Source organism: Ascaphus truei, chromosome 1, assembly GCF_040206685.1.
Source record: "Ascaphus truei isolate aAscTru1 chromosome 1, aAscTru1.hap1, whole genome shotgun sequence".
Classification (NCBI taxonomy): Eukaryota; Metazoa; Chordata; class Amphibia; order Anura; family Ascaphidae; genus Ascaphus; species Ascaphus truei.
The window spans coordinates 452,503,409-452,526,033 of NC_134483.1; the positions used below are offsets into that span (position 1 = coordinate 452,503,409).

At 42.5% G+C, this 22,625-nt stretch overlaps 1 protein-coding gene across 1 annotated transcript; it reads right to left on the reverse strand.

Annotated features, from left to right (window-relative positions):
* Positions 1 to 16,915: 16,915 nt before the first annotated feature.
* Positions 16,916 to 22,362, reverse strand: PLA2G12A (phospholipase A2 group XIIA). The gene is made up of 4 exons (XM_075617151.1): positions 21,622 to 22,362; positions 19,961 to 20,037; positions 19,031 to 19,196; positions 16,916 to 17,122 (listed from the first exon to the last, which is right to left on the reverse strand). Exons 1-4 carry the CDS (start codon positions 21,830 to 21,832, stop codon positions 17,004 to 17,006), a joined length of 573 nt encoding a protein of 190 aa, XP_075473266.1. The 5' UTR covers positions 21,833 to 22,362; the 3' UTR covers positions 16,916 to 17,003.
* Between the last annotated feature and the right edge of the window lie 263 nt (positions 22,363 to 22,625).

The window sequence follows — 22,625 nt, forward strand, 5'->3', positions numbered from 1 at the left end:
GGGGCTTATTCTATGCGGACCAAAGCAGATTTCAACCAAGAACGGAGCAAACTCCTTTCGACTTCAATGGGAGTTTTTGGCCAATTATGGTGCGAACGACCGCTTTGGACTATACAATATTAGAAATTAAATTCCAACCCCACAAGTGGGCAAGAAAAGTTTGTGTTTTTATTACAGACCTGTTTCAATGTAATTGGCACCCTTAGAATCAATCCCCCATAAAGTACGTTTTTCACCTATTTGCTTCTTGTGTAAAAATTAGTTTCTATTTCATTCCAATTTCATTTATTCCTAACCTTGTGTTGATCGTTGTTCTTTCCCTCTACCTCTTTGACTAATAATGGCAGCATACTTGTAGAACATGTAGGCATAGGTTGCCCGTTAGGATGCACCCTGTCCGTCACGAGTGCCGCCACGCCAGGGTTTCCTCTGGCGTACACGTCATGTCATGCTACTATGGTTCGTTTTCAAAGATTAGATCGTGTTCTGGAGCTCTGAGCGCGATCAAAATGGAAGTGGAACCCCTCCATTTTTGTTCACATCACTGGGGTCCAATCTCGAACAGGTGGTTGCGATCCCTAAACACAGGCAGCAGAAGGGTTAACAAAAAACCAGGACACAATTCTTTTTTGGAGAAATGTTGTAAAAAAATGTTTATTTCTGCAGGGAAAACCAGAATTGGAAGAACCCGCTCAGCCTCCTGGTAATGGGTGGGCTGGAGGTTGCACGAGGTGAAAGATATGTGGACAGAAAATATCAAAGCCCCAGATACTCTTTACAGAGTATGGAACACATTGCGTCATCTTGATACATCCCCCAGGAGTATCTCCAGTACCTACAGCGTAGCAAGTGACAACTGAGGAGGCTAAAAGGTGAAATACCACTTAACAACACGTTGTAGTTGTAATAAATTGAATGAGCTTCATCATAAAATACGTTCTCCAACATTAAGCTATTTTAAAATGGGGCTTCAATTAAATGCATAAATCTGAACTATTAAAACATTATCATTTTTGTTTTTAAATGAATATCATAAAATGATAAAATAATGTTACAGAAATATCCATGTTGCAGTGATGCAGAGCTGAGTTGTAAAATGATTCCACAAAATCGGCCCTGCAGAAATATGGACAGAAAATATCAAAGCCCTAGATAATCTTTAAAGAGTATCTAGGGCTTTGCTATTTTCTGTCCATATTTCGAATCATACAAAAAGTATGTGAGTTAAGCAGCACTCCACTATAATGGATTATGTCAGCAGACAAATTACTGATCTGGTGCACGGAAACAGAAAGGGCCCCCTGGCCTACTCAGAGCAATAACTAATATATGTGATGGTGATATGATATGGTTCAAATCATATTGTGTTTTAATAGTTCAGCTTTGTGCATTTAATTGAAGCCCCATTTTAAAATAGCTTAATGTTGGAGAATGTATTTTATGATGAAGCTCATTCAATTTATTACAACTACAAAGTGTTGTTAAGTGGTATTTTACCTTTTAGCCTCCTCATTTGTCACTTGCTACTTTGTAGGTACTGGAGATACTCCTGGGGGATGTATCAAGATGATGCAATGTGTTCTATAACATGGTGCAGAAAAATAGTAGATATATCGGAGACTGCAGCTCCTGGAAAAATGGAAACTCACCAGCAATGAAAAAATACTCCTTGAGAAAACGCCATAGGGGGCGTGAAACGCGTGGGAGGAGTGTCCTTAGTTTTGTTCGTGTAACTTTTTATGTAGATCAATAAACTTTTTTTATTTTTTCAATTGCTGGCGAGTTCCCATTTTTCCAGGAGCTGCAGTCTCATCGACATATCTACTATTTTTATGATGCTTACCATCGAAAAGACGCACTCGGTGGTTACTGAGGACTTAGAGACAGCTGATCGGCATGTGAGTTCCATCAGCTGCAGGGGTGAGTGATTGTGAGTAAGCTGTTACTCCACACCGGGCATACTGGAGACACTGGGGTGTTATAATGCAGAGCTTTCCAAACTTTTTATGTTAGTGACACACTTTTTAGACATGCATCATTTCGCGACACAGTAATTCAGTTTTACTAGCAAACCGGAGGTTAAACTAACCCCTAATAAGAAATATGGACACATACATAAATTGTAATAACTAAATGTATGGGGACACAACATATCTCATGAAAACCTTTCATTTATATTTTTAAAAATATAGCATTTGTAAGATAATAACATACATTTCCAAGATTGTTGTCATTTATATGTGCAAGAATGGAAAAAAATTGAATAACACCAATAACTACTTACCACTTTAATGAGATGTCTGAGGTTGATGGGATGAACACAGCTTTTGAATATTTGGTGGAATATTAGATAAGGACACTCGCATTTCATCATCAAGCATTTTTAAGCTTCTACGTTTGTGTTCTTAAGTTTGTAATCGTTGAAAAGGATACTTCACAAATGTATCTAGTAGAAAACTGCAGATTTTATTTTTTTAATATTTAACGCTTTTTTACCTATGTTTGGATGCATTTTTGAAACGCGAGGAGAGAGAGACAGAGAGAGAGCGTGACAGACAGAGAGAGAGCGTGACAGACAGAGAGAGAGTGACAGAGACAGACAGAGAGAGAGTGACAGACAGAGAGAGTGACAGAGACAGAGTGACAGAGAGAGACAGTCTCTCACTCTGTCTCATTCTCTCTCTCTCTCTGTGTGTCTCTCTGTGTGTCTCTCTGTGTGTCTCTCTCTGTGTCTCTCTCTGTCACTCTCTCTGTCACTCTCTCTGTCACTCTCTCTCTGAGTGACAGAGAGAGAGAGGGTGACAGAGAGAGAGAGAGGGTGACAGAGAGAGAGAGAGAGGGTGACAGAGAGAGAGAGGGTGACAGAGAGAGAGAGGGTGACAGAGAGAGAGGGTGACAGAGAGAAAGAGGGTGACAGAGAGAAAGAGGGTGACAGAGAGAAAGAGGGTGACAGAGAGACAGTGGGTGACAGAGAGACAGTGGGTGACAGAGAGAGAGTGGGTGACAGAGAGAGAGTGGGTGACAGAGAGAGAGTGGGTGACAGAGAGAGTGGGTGACAGAGAGAGTGGGTGACAGAGAGAGTGGGTGACAGAGAGAGTGGGTGACAGGGTGACAGAGAGAGAAGGTGACAGGGTGACAGAGAGAGAGAGGGTGACAAAGAGAGAGAGGGTGACAGGGTGACAGAGAGAGAGGATGACAGAGAGGGTGACAGGGTTACAGAGAGAGGGTGACAGAGAGAGAGGGTGGGTGACAGAGAGAGAGGGTGGGTGACAGACACTGGGGTGCGTGGGTGGGTGACTACAGTATGACTGACTGTGGATTGGTGTCTATATTCATTCACACACTCACACAATCTTACACACACACACACACACACACACACACACACACACACACACACACACACACACACACACACACACACACACACACACACACACACACACACACACACACACAATGGGGGTCAGACACCTGGGGGGCGAAATCAGAGCAGGGGGGCAAAATCAGAGCAGGAAAAAAAAAAAAATCGGAGCACGGAGGGCCAAATCGGACGAGGGGGGGAGGCCCAAATCGGACTGGGGGGGGGGGGGGGGGCAAAATCGGGCATGGGGAGGCAAATTCCCTGCACTAAAAAACACCCCAACAAATCATCCTCACACATCCTCTTTCTATCTATGCTTCTCCTCCTGCTTCTGGGGATATTTCTCCCAATCCTGATCCCTGCCTTATTCCTACATGCGCTCGTCCTCCCCTGCCAATTGCAACCTCTACTCCTTCTGGTGTCAACCCCTCCAACCTCATACCCATCCCCTGCCACCCTCCCTCCTCTATACCTTTCTCCTGTGCCCTTTGGAATGCTCGCTCCCTTTCTAACAAGTGCCTCTCTGTGCATGACTTTTTTTCTCTCTCACTCTCTGCTCCTATTTGCTATAACCGAGACCTGGCTCACTCAGTCTGACTCTGCTCTGGCAGCTGCCCTCTCTTATGGTGGCCTTTCTTTCTCCCACACTCCGCGCCCTGATGGCAGGCGTGGAGGCATGGGGCTCCTGCTCTCCTCTCTCTGACGTTACCGAACCCTTCCTATTCCTCCATCTCTTGCTTTTCCCTCCTTTGAGGCTCACACTGTCCAGATCTTCTTTCCTCTCCCTGTCCATGTGGCGGTCATCTATCGCCCACTTACCTCTACTCATTCCCCTTCTGCCTTTCTCTCTCACTTTGAATCCTGGCTCTCTTTCTTTCTCCTCAGACTCCCCTGTTCTTCTCCTTGGGGACTTCAATTGCCACATTGATGACCCCTCTCGCCCTTGGGCTTCCCGCTTTCTTTCTCTAACCTCTTCTTTTGGCTTTCATCAGTGGACTGCAGCCAGCACCCACAAGAATGGCCACTACTTAGACCTGGTTTTCACTAAAAACTTCTCTCTCTCTCCGATTTCAACATTTCCTCTCTCTGACCATCACCTCATCTCATTCTCTCTATCTCATCTCATTCCCTTTCTCCACCTCCATCTACCCCCCGTTTCTGTAGAAACCTGTGCTCTATTCACTCACCTGACTTTGAGTACACTTTACGCTCCTCCCTCTCCTCTCTCAGCTCTGCTACAGACCCTGACAACCTGGTCAGGAACTACAACTCTGCCTTGTCCACCTCTCTTGATCTACATGCCCCGCTTTCTCTCCGCCGCACTCGCCCTTCTAACCCTAGACCCTGGCTAAATTCCCACACGTGCATGCTGCGTTCCTCCACTCGTTCCTCTGAACGCCTCTGGAGGAAATCTCATACTCTCTCAGACTTCCTTCACTACAAATTTATGCTATCCTGTTTCAACTCTGCCCTCTCGCAAGATAAACAAGCCTACTTTTCTTCACTAACCAACATGCACAAGTCTAACCCACGCCGACTGTTCTCTGTCTTTGATACTCTACTCAAACCACCCTCAGCTGTCTCTCCTTCCTCTATCTCCGCTCAGGACTTTGCTGACTATTTTAAGGAAAAGGTGGAATACATACGGCAGAACATCCCCTCTGTTTCTTCCTCCCATTCTATACCTCTTCCTAACTCTCCTCCTGCCTTCCTTGACTCTTTTTCCACTGTCTCAGAGGAGGATGTGTCGCTGTTGATCACCTCTTCTCCCTCTACCACTTGCTCTCTTGACCCGATTCCCTCCCATCTCCTAAAACCTCTTGCTCCTATTATAATCCCTACGCTCACACACATTTTTAACTCCTCCCTCTGCTCTGGAACCTTTCCATCCTCCTTCAAACATGCAACAGTTATACCATTACTCAAAAACAGCAAGCTTGACCCTACCTGTCTTTCTAACTATTGACCTGTCTCCCTCCTGCCTTTTGCCTCTAAACTCCTTGAACGTCTTGTATTCTCTCTCTTGGTCCATTTTCTCAACACCTATTCTCTCCTAGACCCTCTACAATCTGGCTTCCGCACTGCTCACTCCACGGAAACAGCCCTCACTAAAATAACCGACGACCTCCATGCTGCCAAAGACAGAGGTCATTACACTCTACTCATATTACTCGACCTCTCTGCAGCATTTGACACCGTGGACCACCCTCTTTTCCTTCACATTCTCCATACTCTTGGTATTCGGAACAAAGCTCTGTCCTGGATCTCATCCTACCTCTCCCATCGTACTTTCAGTGTCTCTTCTGCTAACACCTCCTCCTCTATTGATCTCTCTGTGTGTGGGCGTACCCCAGGGCTCTGTCCTGGGACCTCTTCTCTTTTCTCTGTACACACTCTCTCTAGGTGACCTAATAACATCTTTTATGTTTAAATATCACCTCTATGCTGACGACACACAAATGTACTTTTCAACACCCAACCTTACACCTGCTGTACAAACCAAAGTTTCTGAATGTCTCTCTGCTATATCATCCTGGATGGCCCTCCGCCGCCTTAAACTCAACATGGCTAAAACAGAGCTCCTCATACTTCCTCTCAAACCTGGCCCTACTACCTCCTTCCACATTACTGTTGGAACTACAATCATTCACCCAGTAGCCCAAGCACGCTGCCTAGGGGTCACGCTCGACTCCTCTCTCACATTCGCCCCTCACATTCAAAACATATCTAAAACCTGTCGCTTTTTCCTCCGCAATATCACAAAGATACGCCCTTTCCTCTGTTGCTCGACTGCTAAAACTCTGACTCAGGCCCTCATTCTCCCCCGTCTTGATTACTGTAACCTCTTGCTGTCTGGCCTTCCTGCCTCTCACCTGTCTCCCCTACAATCTATCCTAAATGCTGCTGCCAGAATCACTCTACTCTTTCCTAGATCTGTCTCAGCATCTCCCCTCATGAAATCCCTCTCCTGGCTTCCAATCAAATCCCGCATCTCACACTCCATTCTTCTCCTCACTTTTAAAGCTTTACACTCTTCTGCCCCTCCTTACATCTCAGCCCTAATTTCTCGCTATGCACCATCCCGACTCTTGCGTTCTGCTCAAGGATGTCTTCTTTCTACCCCTTTTTTATCTAAAGCCCTCTCCCGCCTTAAACCTTTTTCACTGACTGCCCCACACCTCTGGAATGCCCTTCCCCTCAGTACCCGACTAGCACCCTCTCTATCCACCTTTAAGACCCACCTTAAGACACACTTGCTTAAAGAAGCATATGAATAGCACTGTGGCTATTCTGAACACGATACATAAACCTTGGCCCCTGCAGACGCACTTACCAGAACTCCCTCCTACTGTCTCTGTACGTTCTCCCTACCAATTAGACTGTAAGCTCCTTGGGGCAGGGACTCCTCTTCCTTAATGTTACTTTTATGTCTGAAGCACAATCCCATGATCTGTTATTTATATTATCTGTTATTTATTTGATTACCACGTGCATTACTACTGTGAAGCGGTATGTACATTAATGGCGCTATATGAATAAAGACATACAATACAATATCGGACCGGGGGGGCCAAATCTGAGCTAAGGCGAGGCATGGAGCTGTACTAACCTTACTCACTCCATGCAGGAAAAGGCGCCTCCTCACTGTACAACTCGGATAGAGATTGGCTGCGCCCAACCAATCAGGTGGGGGGATTTTTATTTATTTATTTTTCCCCAGCGCCCGCCTGTCACCCTGTGGTGACCAGTTTTGATGATGGGAGGGCGCACGGTCCGGCAAACCCCCATTGGCGGCCCTCACCCCCTCCCCAGGGCCCCAGTTTGCGCACCGCTCAGAGGTTTCGCGTGACACACCTACACACTGCAGCTGACACACTAACGTGTCGCGACACAGTTTGGAAAGCACTGTTATAAAGTGTTGGACTTACACTGAGGAATTTATCTAAAACCACAGCTGAGTGTTCGAACTTCTATATTTCACAACTACCCATTGATGTGTCTCCTCCTACATATCTATTTATACCTCTTAACCTGATTTATACCCTCTTAACCTGATTTATGCTCCACTTTCATTAATTTACAACTTCAAGATCTTTGATCCTAAGGTCTGTATTTCCTAGAGCTTATATTCGTTTTTCTACACACAAAATGGTGCAACCGTTTTTGTATATCAATTTGCACAACTGGCACATTGATGCAAAACACCTTGTTAACGTAATATGAAAATTAAGTACCAGTTTTGCCTGATTATAAGGCAAGGTTTTTTTTAAATAAAGTTAAGTTGAAAGGTACATACTCACCTTCCAATCGGGCCCCATCCACTTTGCCAGCTAAATCAGCAGTCGGATGTATGACGTAGGAAGGTAAAACAGGACGCTCCACCTTGGGGGCCTGAAGCAGCCATGCTGCTTGTGGCAGAAAGCTCAAACCGAGACAGAGATAGACACACAGGCATATACAGTGTGTGTGGGTACTTTTTCTTTCCAGCTACTATTGAAATTATGGGGTCTCCTTATTTTTAGGGCCACTCTATAATTGGGCAAATATGATATGTAGTTGTAATGCACCTTACTCATTGGAAAGGATCAAAAGGAAAGAAGGGGCAGAGGCCCTGACTAGGATAATAGCCACCCTAATAGGCATTGAAGCTGCCCCATAACGAATGCAATGCAAGACAAGCGTTCCTCCATACATGCACACCCCACATTCCAGCCGCTTCCTCCTCTCCTTTATCCCAAGTAGTGTATCTACCCTGCAGTGCAGCCAGTGAGTCACCGAGACACAATGCAGAAACATGTTTAATTAACAACCTAAAATCCACTTCTTATTGCCCAAGGTCACAAATAGAGATGACCAAGTAGATAGAGGCAGAGAATTTCAGGTGCACACAGACTGCTTACTTTTAATAAAATGGGATTGTTCTCAAAGTAAATTAACCTTAAATCTTTTGTTCTGATCCAGTGGTAAAAATCACTGAACATAAAGGTGCAGAATAAATTAAGGACAGTGGCGTATTTAATAGGTTAAATGGTTTGACATATTGCTGTGGAAATGGTAAGTTATAAAAATGCTCGTGTGTGTCTCCATATCAAAGACAAATTTGAAAGGTTTTTACATTCAATGTTCTAGGTGGTAAAACAGTTCCAGACAAAACGTTATACATATTAATTTTTCACAAGGTACAAACGGGTAAGACGATTACTTTAAGGGCAAATTATATTTTTCTAAGGAAGACCGTTACATTAATAGGTTTTATTAACCCGTTAAGTTGAACTGCTCCTATAAAGTCAGTGAACTTGGTTTAAGTCCCAGTATGAGATACTTGTGAAAATCCCTCAGCTCCAGGCACCAGATCATACACTGTATGGGACAATGGCATATGCTGTTCTTTCTACAGAACTGTGAAAAAGATCATTATTAATTTCTTCACAGAGGAACCCGTGCTATTTTTATAAACTGCAGAGACATCTCTCAATTTGCATGCGTGTTAAACAGCATCATACTTACAAATAAGTATTAATGGCTGACATCAATCGTTCTATTAGTTAAAAAGAAATCAAATATTGTCAGTATGCTCCACACACTGAAGACAGAGCGTTGCTTTTGAAAAGTGGTCTTTAAAGAAACTACTTGGTTCAAAAACTAAAAATTATCTCCTAGTTTAAGTGCTTGCTTATTACTTATTTCCTCTGAGCTCAGTGAACAAACAATTACAGTTCGAATTGAAGAAGCAAAACGCTGGCAGAACAATCCCCCTGCTCTGAATCTGGAGGGTAAAAAAGGTAATTATCTCCCCAACTATGACAGAGGATGTAGTTGTAGATCTATTAAGCCTCAAACATATCATAGAATTCATTTCTATATTAGCATTTAGAGTGTTTACAGCTCTGCACATAAAAAAGGATTTACAGGCAAAATAATGCCGCTACCATATTACGATGTTACAACTTAAATGTTGGTGCCTGGGGGCAAAGAACGATAAACTTAAATTAGGGTTAAGGAGTGTGATAGAAATAACATAGTTAAACGTACTAGTTAGGTAACATATTATACGTACATTACACATAGTAAATGTAATGGAAGCGACCTCTGCACGCAGGCACAGAAGCAACCGCTGCACGCATGCGCAGAAGCGACCGCCACACGCATGCGCAGCAGCTGTAACCATTCGCATGTGCAGGAAAGACCGGCGCCGCACGCATGCGAGGGAGCTGCATCAACCCGACACAATGGGGAGAGGGAGACAGACCACATAAACCGAAACATACACACAGACACTACACACACGGAATTCAGTTACTATAAATAGAGAAGTGCAAATAGCTAAAACAGGGAGTGTGTGCCGAGCATGCGCGTTCCAAGTCAAACTTCCTTGCGTTGTCACTAAATTTGTGCTTTGATTTTTAATTAAAAACATCACCATCACAAATACAATTTCTGTGACAAAAGAAAGAAGTTTCACTTAAAATGCACGTGCTCGTTACACACTTTTTTAATTTTTTTAATACAGCAGTCAATGTTAGATCCCTTCTTTTTATCTGAAAACGTCTTTCCCAATTATCTCATACATATTGGTTTCATTTCTCCTCTCCCGTCCAAGTAATACATCTCACTGTGAAATCATCCAGCAGCTTCAATTCCCGAGATAGCAACATAAAAATAAAAACCTAAGCCCACAGCATTATGTATTCAAAAATACAAAAAAAAAAAAACTTACATTTATTCAGTCAAATCAGCAGCAGGAAACATGACAACAAACAAGCAACGTTCAGGTTACAATGACCTTTAGAGCTTGAGAAGGGGTCATTGTGACCTGAACGTCGCCTGTTTGTCGTCATATTTCCTGCTGTTGATTTCTCTGAATAAATGTAAGTTTTTTCTGTTTTTGAATAAAATAATCCTGTGGACTTTCGTTTTTATTTTTATGTTACAATTTGGGAGGATGGGAGGCACTTCCTAGTCCGACCTAGAGGTTTCTTGTAGCAACCACTTCTTTGAACGTTGCTATGTTTTTGTATAGCATACATACCTTTCCCATCTCCATTTTTTTTCCCTGAAGCTGTTTTTACTCCTTTTTTGTTAATACTGGAGATAGTGATATAACATTGTGAGGCCTTCTAAATAGGCCCAATTATAATAAATGAAATTATTTGTTGTGCTTTTTAGAGATATACAGTTTTTTAAATGTTAAAACCACAAACCAAACATTATCAATGCTTAAGGGCTAAAACACCAGAGTGCTTTCAGCTGGTTGCAAACGTATTATGCTGGCAAAAAAGACAGGCGCTTTAATGAGTAACTGTTGGAAATCAAAGTGTCAAACTAGATCAGAATTTGTTCCCCAATGTCAGATTATATTCAGTGCTTATTTTACTGAAAATGTATTTAATGTTGGACTGTTTTTGAAAATTACAACCCGACAGAGGATCATCAAAGTTAGACCAAGTATTCTGGGTTCAAATTATGCTCACAAATGTGTGCAGAATCATTACTAATATTTGTTAGTTTCCCATTACAGTTTGATGTTCCCTTTGAGATATTCGCACATTACAAAACACACCAGTGTCATTGCACAATCTAGTTACGCGACATCAAAAGGACTCCAAATACAGCATACAATGTGGCAAACACCGATACCAGTGGGATTAATTGACTAGAACAATGAAAATAAGTATTTCACTCCATTGTAGAACAAATGCTTTAAACATAATGCATTAAAAGTGCCAGAATCCCTGCTAAAACAAACGGATACCTCCGATACTGCTATACTCAAGGACTATCCAATTTACTCCGTAACTGAAGTTCATGTCGGGGGTAAGGCAATTGGGAATGTTTTGGCCCAATGCGGCCCGAACAGCCGCGTTGGGCTATATAGAATATGGCTCTTAGCCTCATTAAAAATAAAATATTAACGTTAATACTTGCATAGATTAAACTTTTAACAGAGCACAAACCAATGACTTACTCCCCCTGCTGGTTGGTCTTTATGGAAATAACCATTAATCACAACTCTGGAATATATGCTCAATATTTCAATATCCTCCGGTATTCAGCCATCTTGTACTGTATGTATGTATGTATGTATGTGTGTCTTTATTTGTATAGCGCCATAAATGTACATAGCGCTTCACAGTAGTAATACATGTCATATAAATAACAAATATAAATAACAGATCATGGGAATAAGTGCTTCAGACATATTGTAAAAGTAACATTAAGGAAGGAGTCCCTCATCCGAGGAGCTTACAATCTAATTGGTAGGTAGGGAGAACGTACAGAGACAGTAGGAGGGAATACTAGTAAGTGCGTCTGCAGGGGGCCAAGCTTTGTGTCATGTGTCCATGATTATCCAGTGCTACTCCTATGCTTCTTTAAGCAGATGTGTCTTAAGGTGGGTCTTAAAGGTGGATAGCGAGGGGGCTAGTCGGGTATTGAGGGGAAGGGCATTCCAGAGGTGTGGGGCAGAAAGTGAGAAAGGTTTAAGGCGGGAGAGGGCTTTAGATACAAAGGGGGTAGAAAGAAGACATCCTTGAGAAGAACGCAAGAGTCGTGATGGTGCATAGCGAGAAATTAGGGCTGAGATGTAATGAGGGGCAGAAGAGTGTAAAGCTTTAAAAGTGAGCAGTAGAATTGAGTGTGAGATAAGCGATTTAATCGGAAGCCAGGAGAGGGATTTCAGGAGGGGAGATGCGGAGACAGATTTAGGAAAGAGTAGAGTGATTCTGGCAGCAGTGTTTAGGATAGATTGTAGGGGAGATAGGTGAGAGGTAGGAAGGCCGGACAGCAGGAGGTTGCAGTAATCGAGACATGAGAGAATGAGGGCCTGAGTCAGAGTTTTAGCAGTTGAGTAACAGAGGAAAGGGCGTATCTTTGTGATATTGCGGAGGAAAAAGCGACAAGTTTTAGAAGCGTTTTGAATATGAGAGGAGAATGAGAGAGAGGAATCAAGTGTGACCCCTAGGCAGCATGCTTGGGCTACTGGGTGAATGATCGTATTTCCAATAGCAATGTGGAAGGATGTAGTAGGGCCAGGTTTGGGAGGTAGTATAAGGAGCTCTGTTTTTGCCATGTTAAGTTTCAGTCGGCGGATGGCCATCCAGGATGATATTCCAGAGAGGCATTCAGAAACTTTGGTCTGTATAGCAGGTGTAAGGTCAGGGGTTGAAAGGTAAATTTGTGTGTCGTCAGCATAGAGGTGATATTTAAACCCAAAAGATGTGATTAGGTCACCTAGAGAGAGTGTGTAGAGAGAAAAGAGAAGGGGTCCCAGGACAGAGCCCTGGGGTACCCCCACAGAGAGATCAATAGAGGAGGAGGAGGTGTTAGCAAAAGAGACACTGAAGGTACGATGGGAGAGGTAAGAGGAGATCCAGGATAAAGCTTTGTTCCGAATACCAAGAGTATGGAGAATGTGAAGGAGAAGAGGGTGGTCCACGGTGTCGAATGCTGCAGAGAGGTCGAGTAATATGAGCAGAGTGTAATGACCTCTGTCTTTGGCAGCGTGGAGGTCGTCAGTTATTTTAGTGAGGGCTGTTTCAGTAGAGTGAGCAGTGCGGAAGCCAGATTGTAGAGGGTCTAGTACAGAATAGGTGTTGAGAAAGTGTAGCAATCGAGAGAATACAAGACGTTCAAGGAGTTTGGAGGCAAAAGGCAGGAGGGAGACAGGTCGATATTTAGAAGGACAGGTAGGGTCAAGCTTGCTGTTTTTGAGTAATGGTATAACGGTTGCATGCTTGAAGGATGAAGGAAAGGTACCAGAGTAGAGGGAAGAGTTAAAGATCTGTGTGAGCATAGGGATTATAGAAGGAGCAAGAGGTTTTAGGAGATGGGAGGGAATGGGATCAAGAGGGCAAGTGGTAGAGGGAGAAGAGGAGATCAGCAGTGATACATCCTCCTCTGAGATAGCAGAAAAAGAGTCAAGAAAGACAGGAGGAGAGTTGGGAAGCATTGTGGGATGGGAGGAGGCAACAGATGGGATGTTCTGCCGTATGGACTCCACCTTTTTCTTAAAAAAGTCAGCAAAGTCCTGAGGTGAGATGGAGGAAGAAGAGGAGGCAGCTGAGGGTGGTCTGAGTAGAGAGTCAAAGACAGAAAAGAGACGGCGTGGGTTAGACTTGTGTGTGTTGATTAGTGATGAAAAGTAGGTTTGTTTAGCCTGAAAGAGGGCAGAGTTGAAACAGGATAGCATAAATTTGTAGTGAATGAAGTCTGCGAGCGCATGAGATTTCCTCCAGAGGCGTTCAGAGAAACGAGTGGAGGAACGCAGCATGCGTGTGTGGGAGTTTAGCCAGGGTCTGGGGTTAGAAGGGCGAGGACGGCAGAGAGAAAGTGGGGCATGAAGATCAAAAGAGGAAGATAAGGCAGAGTTGTAGTTCCTGACCAGGTTGTCAGGGTCTGAAGCAGAACTGAGAGAGGAGAGGGAGGAGCGTAAAGTGGAATCAAGAGCTGGTAGGTTAATAGAGCGCAGGTTTCTGCAAAAACGAGGGCGAGATGGAGATGGAGATAAGCGAGAGAGAGAAAATGAGATGAGGTGATGGTCAGAGAGAGGAAAAAGGGAAATGGAGAAGTCGGAGAGAGAGAAGTTTTTAGTGAAAACCAGGTCTAAGTAGTGGCCATCCTTGTGGGTGCTGGCTGCAGTCCACTGTTGAAGGCCAAAAGAAGAGGTTAGAGAAAGAAAGCGGGAAGCCCAAGAGAGAGAGGGGTCATCAATGTGGCAATTGAAGTCCCCAAGGAGAAGAACAGGGGAGTCTGAGGAGAGAAAGAAAGAGAGCCAGGATTCAAAGTGAGAGAGAAAGGCAGAAGGGGGATGAGTAGAGGTAGGTGGGCGATAGATGACCACCACATGGACCGGGAGAGGAGAGAAGATCTGGACTGTGTGAGCCTCGAAGGAGGGAAAAGCAAGAGAGGGGGGAATAGAAACTGTTCTGTAACGGCAGAGAGAGGAGTGCAGGAGCCCCACGCCTCCACCCCTGCCACCAGGGCGTGGAGTGTGGGAGAAGGAAAGGCCACCATAGGAGAGGGCAGCTTCCAGAGCAGTGTCAGACTGAGTGAGCCAAGTCTCAGTTATAGCAAAGAGAAGCAGGGAGTGAGAGAGAAAGAAGTCATGCACAGAGAGGAACTTGTTAGAGAGGGAGCGAGTATTCCAAAGGGCACAGGCGAAAGGGAGAGAGGAGGGAGGGTGGCAGGGGATGGGTATGAGGTTGGAGGGGTTTACACCAGAAGGAGTAGAAGTTGCATGTGGAAGGCGAGGACGAGAGCAACTAGAAATAAGGCAGGGACCAGGATTGGGAGAGATATCCCCAGAAGCAAGGAGGAGAAGCATGGACAGAAAGAGAATGTGTGAGGATGATTTGTAGGTGTGTGTTTTAGTGCAGGAGGTATAGCTGTATGGTGACAGAGGGCGCAGGTAAGAGAGTAGTTCATGTGAACTGAGAAGTGGTGAAGTAAGGAGAGATGGTGAAATATGAATAGAGTTAGAGACATGATGAGGCTGGTGGAAGGAAGTGCATAATTTGATAATAAGTGAGGTTACAGCAAATATAAAAAAGAAAAGGCGGCATCACAGCAATAGTAATGTGTTGAGATGTGCAGTGTGGGATGATAACCTCCTTTCCAGCGTAGTTCAAATGCAGGAATCAGAAGCAGTAGAATGTGTCCACTTTTTCCACTTCTTTTTGAACTTCCTTTTTAAAACTTCCATACTACTTTAAAGATTTCTACTTAAAAGCATTTCTGCTTAAGAGCAAAGGCTGCAAGCAGCAATGGCTGTTGTAAGTTAACTTATATACATTTAGAAAGTCACCTGGTTGGTACAACAAACTTAATTAGCACATGTGAGGGTAGTTAAACCAAATTGTTTTTCTAAGGTGGGTGTTGCCTTGCACAAGTGTGAAAGATGAATTAAATTAAGGCAATAGGGGGATGATTTCCATACAGACAATTTGAGATGTTTTTACCTAAATTGAACTAAAATGAGCTAAATAGACAGCAGGGTATGAGGATTGCAGGACACACAGACAATTTGAGATGTTTTTACCTAAATTGAACTAAAATGAGCTAAATAGACAGCAGGGTATGAGGATTGCAGGACACACAGACAATTTGAGATGTTTTTACCTAAATTGAACTAAAATGAGCTAAATAGACAGCAGGGTATGAGGATTGCAGGACACACAGACAATTTGAGATGTTTTTACCTAAATTGAACTAAACTGAGCTACATAGACAGCAGGGTATGAGGATTGCAGGACACACAGACAATTTGAGATGTTTTTACCTGAGAAAAGACAAGAGATGAGATGAGATGCAGATCAATGGTCCCAACTTCCCTTTTTTAAACTTCCATACTACTTTAAAGATTTCTACTTAAAAGCATTTCTGCTTAAGAGCAAAGGCTCTTTAACACTCCTTACGCCTATAGCTTGCCTAGAATATTGGTGTGGTGGTGGGTAGAGCTCTGTCTTTAGGAGTTGTGTTACGGTTGTAAATCTGTATGAGAGCCATAATACAGCATTCACAAACACGTTATCTTTGGCGTTCAACATCAGTATTCCCTTGATGCACTTGTGTTTTTATCATTTTTATTTTCAGTGTAAAAATACTATACATTCAAAAGGAAAACAAAAAAAAAACAAAACAAAAAAAAAAAAAATCGGTTTCATTAATTGAGCCAGAAATTGTGTGTTAAATCGTCCAAGTTTAACACCACATGCATGCTTCAAATGCCTTTCCAACTCATTGAATACAGAAAGTTTCAGTTATCACCTTCTTGGCAACATTCTGCAGGGAACAAACCAGAGCCCAGTCTCAACTAGCTACTATTAGGAAACCTCTTCCATGGCTCTTATTGGGGGTTATTCACCATGGCCTGTTGCAGGTTAAGGTGGCCGATTCAGCATTATCGGGCACTCAAGTTAATGGCAGTCAGTACCGGATTCGGGGCAATACCCATAAAGGACTTGGTAAATAACCCAAATTAACATTATGACCAGAGCAGATCTGTGGCATCTAGAACCGAGCTCCCCTCAGTGTCACAATTTTCGTTGCATCCAAGTTAAATACATTTGGTAAAGAAAGTGGTATTGTAGCACTCAGCCTCCTAGTTTTCACATTTCACATTTCTCCTTCAGCTTAACGGTTTAATTTGCAGTCTTTTTAACAAATGAACTCACACTGCAGTAAACATTTTGCTTTCTCTCCATTAAGCGCGTATGTGTTCATGTTTTTCACTTGAGTTCCCATTAAGCCAAGCCCACCTCTGTCCAAAAATGCTAAGCTACAGCTTCCATTTCAGAGACGCTGCCGGTTCCCAGAAACTGCTACTGGTTGTCTTAAATTCTTTGAACAATTGGCTATTTCAGTCAAATAGTACAAAGCTCAACCCAAGTCTAGTGGATAAAAGTTTCTGAATATTAAAGTATAAATACGATTATTCTTTTTATACAAAGTGCAAAAAAATAAGTCTTGACAAACTATCCCCCAAATTCATAAGTCGAAAATAGATTATTCTTTGTAAAATACAAACGTTTGTTATTAACAAGTAGTTAATGATTTAAAAAAAAAAAAAAAAAAGGATTGTTTAACAGTCTAAGGCACATTTGCTTTGCTACAATTACTGCCGCAGATTCCAATTGTTCCTTTATAGGTCAATCTTTTCCTCATAAGGACACATGCAGGCAGCTCTTTGACTCTCCATGTAAGGTTTGCACCCTAAATGTATGACGGCATCAAACAGAAGTGCTACTGTTGATTCACAAGCTGAAAGACGAAAGTAAAAAGACCACAATCAGCAGACAAAATATGAAAATAAAGTAAGTGTGTGAGATGTCTACAAAAGTGATACTGTATATTAATCAGGGTGGTAACCATCAAAGCCGATGTGCCTGTGTATTCTGCTCTGCAACTCCCAACTTACCCATTATATCCACGCCCCTGAGAATTTCACCCATCTGCATTGAATATTTAGTCTAATAAAAAGGCGTTTTTTTCTTCTTGTTCTGTAATGATTATTGAAAAAGGTTCTCATTCCCCTAACTCCCCAGTTATTCTTTCTGCTGGAGAAGAGCTTCGTACCACTCATTTGAATGAGGCGGTGTCTCTCCATTTGAGCAATAGCCAAGTTTATCTACGTCCTATCACCACCTCCATTTATTTACTCTGACTTATACAACATAAAAGCCGCATCACAACTTCAAAGCCTGTGGTCTACAGTGAAAAGAACTGCAGATTCTTGAAAGGGGGCATCAAAAGCTCAGTTTCCTGCAACTAAAAACATGTCACTTCAAAGTGGAAGAAAATGAAGCACTCATTCTAGTTGTTAATAGAACATTTAACATGCGAGACATCATGTATGGTAAATGCCCAAACAAAATTACTTGTCTAATGTACGGTTAAACATTGTTATATTAAAAAAAAACAAAAAAAACAAACACATGCAGTAGCATCTAACTGAAACACAGAATGGAATGCATACCTTTATATATAAAGTTGGTTTCTAAATTGGTCAGGTGCGCGAACAGGATGTAAAAAGCAAAAAATTATATATTACATAATATGTCTATATAGTTTGAAAAGTGAATAGTACAATATTAAGCCAGGGACACCATGATGCAACTTCAGCTCCTCATTGCACAGTGTTTTAATTGTAAGTGTGATCCTTAGAAATAAGCGGTTTCAAGTGACAGACCTACCCAGCCATACTGCCAACAAAACACAACCCAATATTTATTGTCGAATTTTTTTCTGCACACAAATGACATGTTTGACCGACAGAGTAAAACATGCAGCGCAGTATGGGGACATGGATAAAATAATAGTTGTGCCACCCTTGCAAGTTTGCTAGTCAATTTTGGGTGGTTCCTCTTTAATTCATTGTACTTACAGATACAATGCTGCATTGTATTTGTTATTTAGCACTACACTGTGTAAAAACGGCACATTTTGCAGTCATGGCAAGCCCTTGTCCTGAAGAACTTACACTTCAGTTTGGTTTCTACCATTGCAAAGTCAGTGATTTCCCACTAGCCCAGACCTTCTTCCTACCACAGCTGTAGTACATAACACCAAAAGCTCTCTCTTCATTAGGAAATAAGATAGCCTACTGGTGTTTGGATGGCGGTAGAATAGATTAAAACGATTGGAAAATCGGGGTTATTGTCTTCGAATGTTTTTCGGTCTATGTTCTTCAAACAGAACAATTCAAGATTTGGGTGCGAGTATTTAGCCACAGTATTGCTCCATATCAAAACAGGTTCATATTCAAAGGGGACCCTAAAAAAAACTGGGTCAATGTTTTTAACGTTCCTAGCCAGCATGGTGCTTGCTTTTGTGGTTCATCTACTCACATGTGAAATGAGATTGCGAAACACCATGTGTTTGATGTCACCCATAAACACACCGTGACAAATAGAGGAGTTGTTCAGAAAACCCAACATGGATTGAAAATCCCACGTAGCAAGAAAAAAAGATAGCAGGAGCACTTCTGGTGGAGTGAAAAGCTCAGAAAATATTGCAATGTCCCTATTGATGTACAGGTAGGTATAGGAAGTGATCTGTACAGACCCAAACGTTATAAACACAAAGTGTAGGAACTTGGAGAGCATGCAAGCCTATAGTGTCTTTCACACAACCGATTCCCATGTGTTTTTCTGCATGTCTAGATCCTACCTTGCACGCTTTCTGCTATGCCCAGGGTTTTCTGCACATCTCTGCAAATCTTGGAGAGGCAATTCTGAAATTGCTCATCACACTCATTCTTCTTATTGCCACAGGTATCGTAGCAGCGGTCATGCTGATTGCAGCACCTGGTCATGGAGGGAATTCCTATATCAAACTGGGAAGGAAACATAGCACATTTAAAGTTTACCATTTGGCAACAGCACAAAAGCACCTAAACGCTAAACTGGGTCCAAAGTGCAAAAAGAGACAAAAATTAACCGGATGCATTGCACAAGTTATACATATACCACTTGCTACTACCACCTCCGCAAAGGAAACACCATAGTTCAGTACATAAGCTTTATGTACTGTCCTTTATAGCTTATATCCACGAGGAATTGCTCCCCTATTGTAAGCATAGTGACAGAGAATTGGTCAAAGCATTATTTTTTCTTTTAAGTGCTCCGTTTATGGACACTAAGAAGTTTATATGAGTTCTGATCTGTAAACAGCGTGTTAATATGCTGAACAGATGCCGTTCTGCTTCAAACAGTGGTTAGGATAGATAATTACCAAATAAAAGACAATTATTCAAAATATCACTAACCACAGTGTTTAAGGATGATGAGAAAGGAAATTAAATTGAAAGAAAGATGGAAACTGACAAATAGCAAGATTAGAGGAGCAGTGAAGTACCCCCCCACCAGACAGGGTTAATATGAAATTATCAGCACACCAAAATATTATTATTTAGAGCCAAATATTTAGACAAGGATATGTCTACACTGATATAGTTTCATAGTTATTAACAGTAACGTTTTACTTTAATTATTGGAATATGACCCCAAATAAATACTGTATAAGGTAATGAAGCAGTAAGAGTTTAAAACCAAGAGTCTTTATGGACAAGTGTTAGAAACATAAATAAATAGTATTTACATGGACACCAAAAACTGGAGAACCACATCCATTTGGTGGTGAGGGCTTGTAGCCATAGCGTGGAACCGGCTTGGATCCTGTAGATGAAAAACAAAAAAAAATCGCTTGAATACAATGCTGACTTTTCAGAATGGGAAACCTTTAGAAAGTAAATTTATAACAGAGCCTAGCGCATGTGTCAAGTAAGGGAACCATGTCCACACAGTGCCACTGAACTTCATACTATACATGCGTATAATGGCAATCATACTGTAATAACATTATATTTCCACAGATCCGCAATAAAGGCAGGAGTTACAAAATTATGTTCGCACCAGACAAACACCTGATTGAACTGTGCCACCAATACAGATCTGAAAATGAAAACATTATGCATACAAGTGAAAGCCCACAACAGCCTTTGTGCTAAATGTACAGTATGCTTGTGCAGCTAGTGGTCCAAGCTCAGTAATCATTACATTGTATGGCAGAGCACATGTCATGTCCCATTGGGCACTTGCTCTTGTGGAGTATTAATGCAGGTAAACAGCATCGGGTCAGCACTCCAACTTCTGACAGATTTATTGCCCTGTATGTTGCCAAGGCCAATGAGATGAATTAAAAAAAAAACAAAAACCTTCAGTATGTAGTGAGGAAAGTTAGGAACATTTGGCATACTTGTTAGACAGGCAATATGGAGGCTATGCAACAAAGAACATATTGTAAAAATCTGTTTTATGTTATACCACCAGACATTTTACACCTGCGTCTTTTATTGTTAACATATGAAACGATTTTGTACCTATTAAGCTTCACTTGTTTCTGCCCCAATTTTGGAAGTGGGTAGGGAATAGTTACGGTGACACATTGTAATAAGATGCCTCAAATTCTTTATAAAAGTTGTATGTTTAATACATACGCCTCAAAACTTGTTGGACCTAAACGTCCCAGTACCAAGAATTAAAAGTTTCAAAAGATCAGCAAAATGCTACTTCACACATGCAAATTAAAAAGGGTTATTCACTCAGGTCCACTGCAGGTTATTATGCCTGTTCTGGTGTTAACCTACATTCAAGATAGGCAGGTAATGCCAGATCAGATGTGTTAACCCACAACGCACCTTAATGAATAACCCCCGTAAAGCATTATGAACCAATCTAAAGAATGAAGGACATAAAATAGCTAGAAATAGAGCCGCCTAAATGTTTAAGAGGGGAAAAACCTGTCGTCATTGACCTTATCTAAATACCTAGCTACTTATAATTTATAAAATGTTTTGCCAGGAAGTAACTCAGAACATCCAGGGGGAGCATATAATGGGTTGAGAAAACAAAACAAGATACACAAATATAAGTGCAGACGTAATGCAATCAGTGAATAAATGTGGCAGTGTCTTGGCTCATATAGCTGTAGTACAGCTATATGAGCCAAGACACTGCCACATTTATTCACTGTTTAACTTCTTCGTTGCCAGAGGGCAAACATTTCCTTGCGGACATTTTGGCGGCGGGGGGGGGGGGGTGTTTAATAATAGTTTGCCCAAAAGTTCCTAAAAAATGCAAAAGTATGTCTCACTTCTGTTGCTGGCAGTGGATCGATTAATCCTGACGCAATTGATTGCACATAGCAATAAAGAATACATCATGTAGGGAAAATCAAGCTCCCTTCTGTCAGGACATTACCATCTCTGCACTTATACTGACAAAGCCCGTCCTCCCCTCCCAGCAGGTCCAGTGCAGCATTCAGGTACATGTCAATCTTGTGCACCCCATTCCTGATGGTCTTCAGGGTCATCCTCCAGTCGGGGGTCTCAGGCTGCTGCTCCTGATGGCTGTGACCCAGCATGCCGCAGGCGATCAGCAGGGTGAGCAGGGGGTACACCCAGTGGCACATTGTGCGTGGGGAGAAAGTGAAAGGATCAGCACGCGGAGGGGGTTCAGGTTCCAAAGCAGGGGGGCTTCAGGAAGACAGACCCCAAACTCCAGCACATTGGGCAGGGCAGGCAGGCACCAACCAGCAGCTGCTGTGAAGTCACCCGAGGGAACCGATCTGGGTAAGCGAGGCACACAGCTGCTGTGTCACCTATATAAAACATCAGCACAGTGCCACCTATATAAAACATCAACAACTCGCAGCAGTGCCAAATCCGCCAACCCTTAGGCACCCACTAAGTACATCACAGGGGCCATGCGGGAGCACAGACACTTGTAGTGCAGTCCACTGAACAGCAACAGGTCCAAGCATGGCTGCACTAATCCTCCTCAAGGGAACAGCAGCAGCATTGCTTTCCCAGATCAGCAGCTCCTGCACTTGCCTAAAAAACAAACAAAAGTGGCTTAATGTTTGTGTGCTACACCTTCTTCCTATGACATCATCAGTGTAGGACGTCCGTGATAGTGCAGCCCGGCGTGGAGCTTCACACTGACTTCCTATGCAGATATGATAACCGGAGGCACACATCACATGCAGGCCTGTCACCAATAGGCGGCCCGCTAGGCTGACATCTACTAACAGGCAGTTATACAGTACATGTATTGTCTGGTCGCAGGAGAGAGACTAGTAATACGTGTACAAATTGTTTCTTTTAGTGTGTTGCAAAAATAGAAATTATTTAGAGCTCCTTACAAACAATTGCATGGGCAACAAAAACATAGCTTGTAAGCTCACCTGGGCAGGCACGGTGTCT

Bases quoted from the DNA above. Each gene is read 5' to 3' on its own strand.
- PLA2G12A (XM_075617151.1), bottom strand. From the start codon at position 21,832: ATGTGCCACTGGGTGTACCCCCTGCTCACCCTGCTGATCGCCTGCGGC. The intron at 19,197-19,960 runs GTAAATACTATT...TTTCCTTCCCAG, and splicing joins CTCCAGTTTTTGGTGTCCAT to TTTGATATAGGAATTCCCTC. The intron at 17,123-19,030 runs GTAGGATCTAGA...TTCGTCTTTCAG, and splicing joins CATAGCAGAAAGCGTGCAAG to CTTGTGAATCAACAGTAGCA.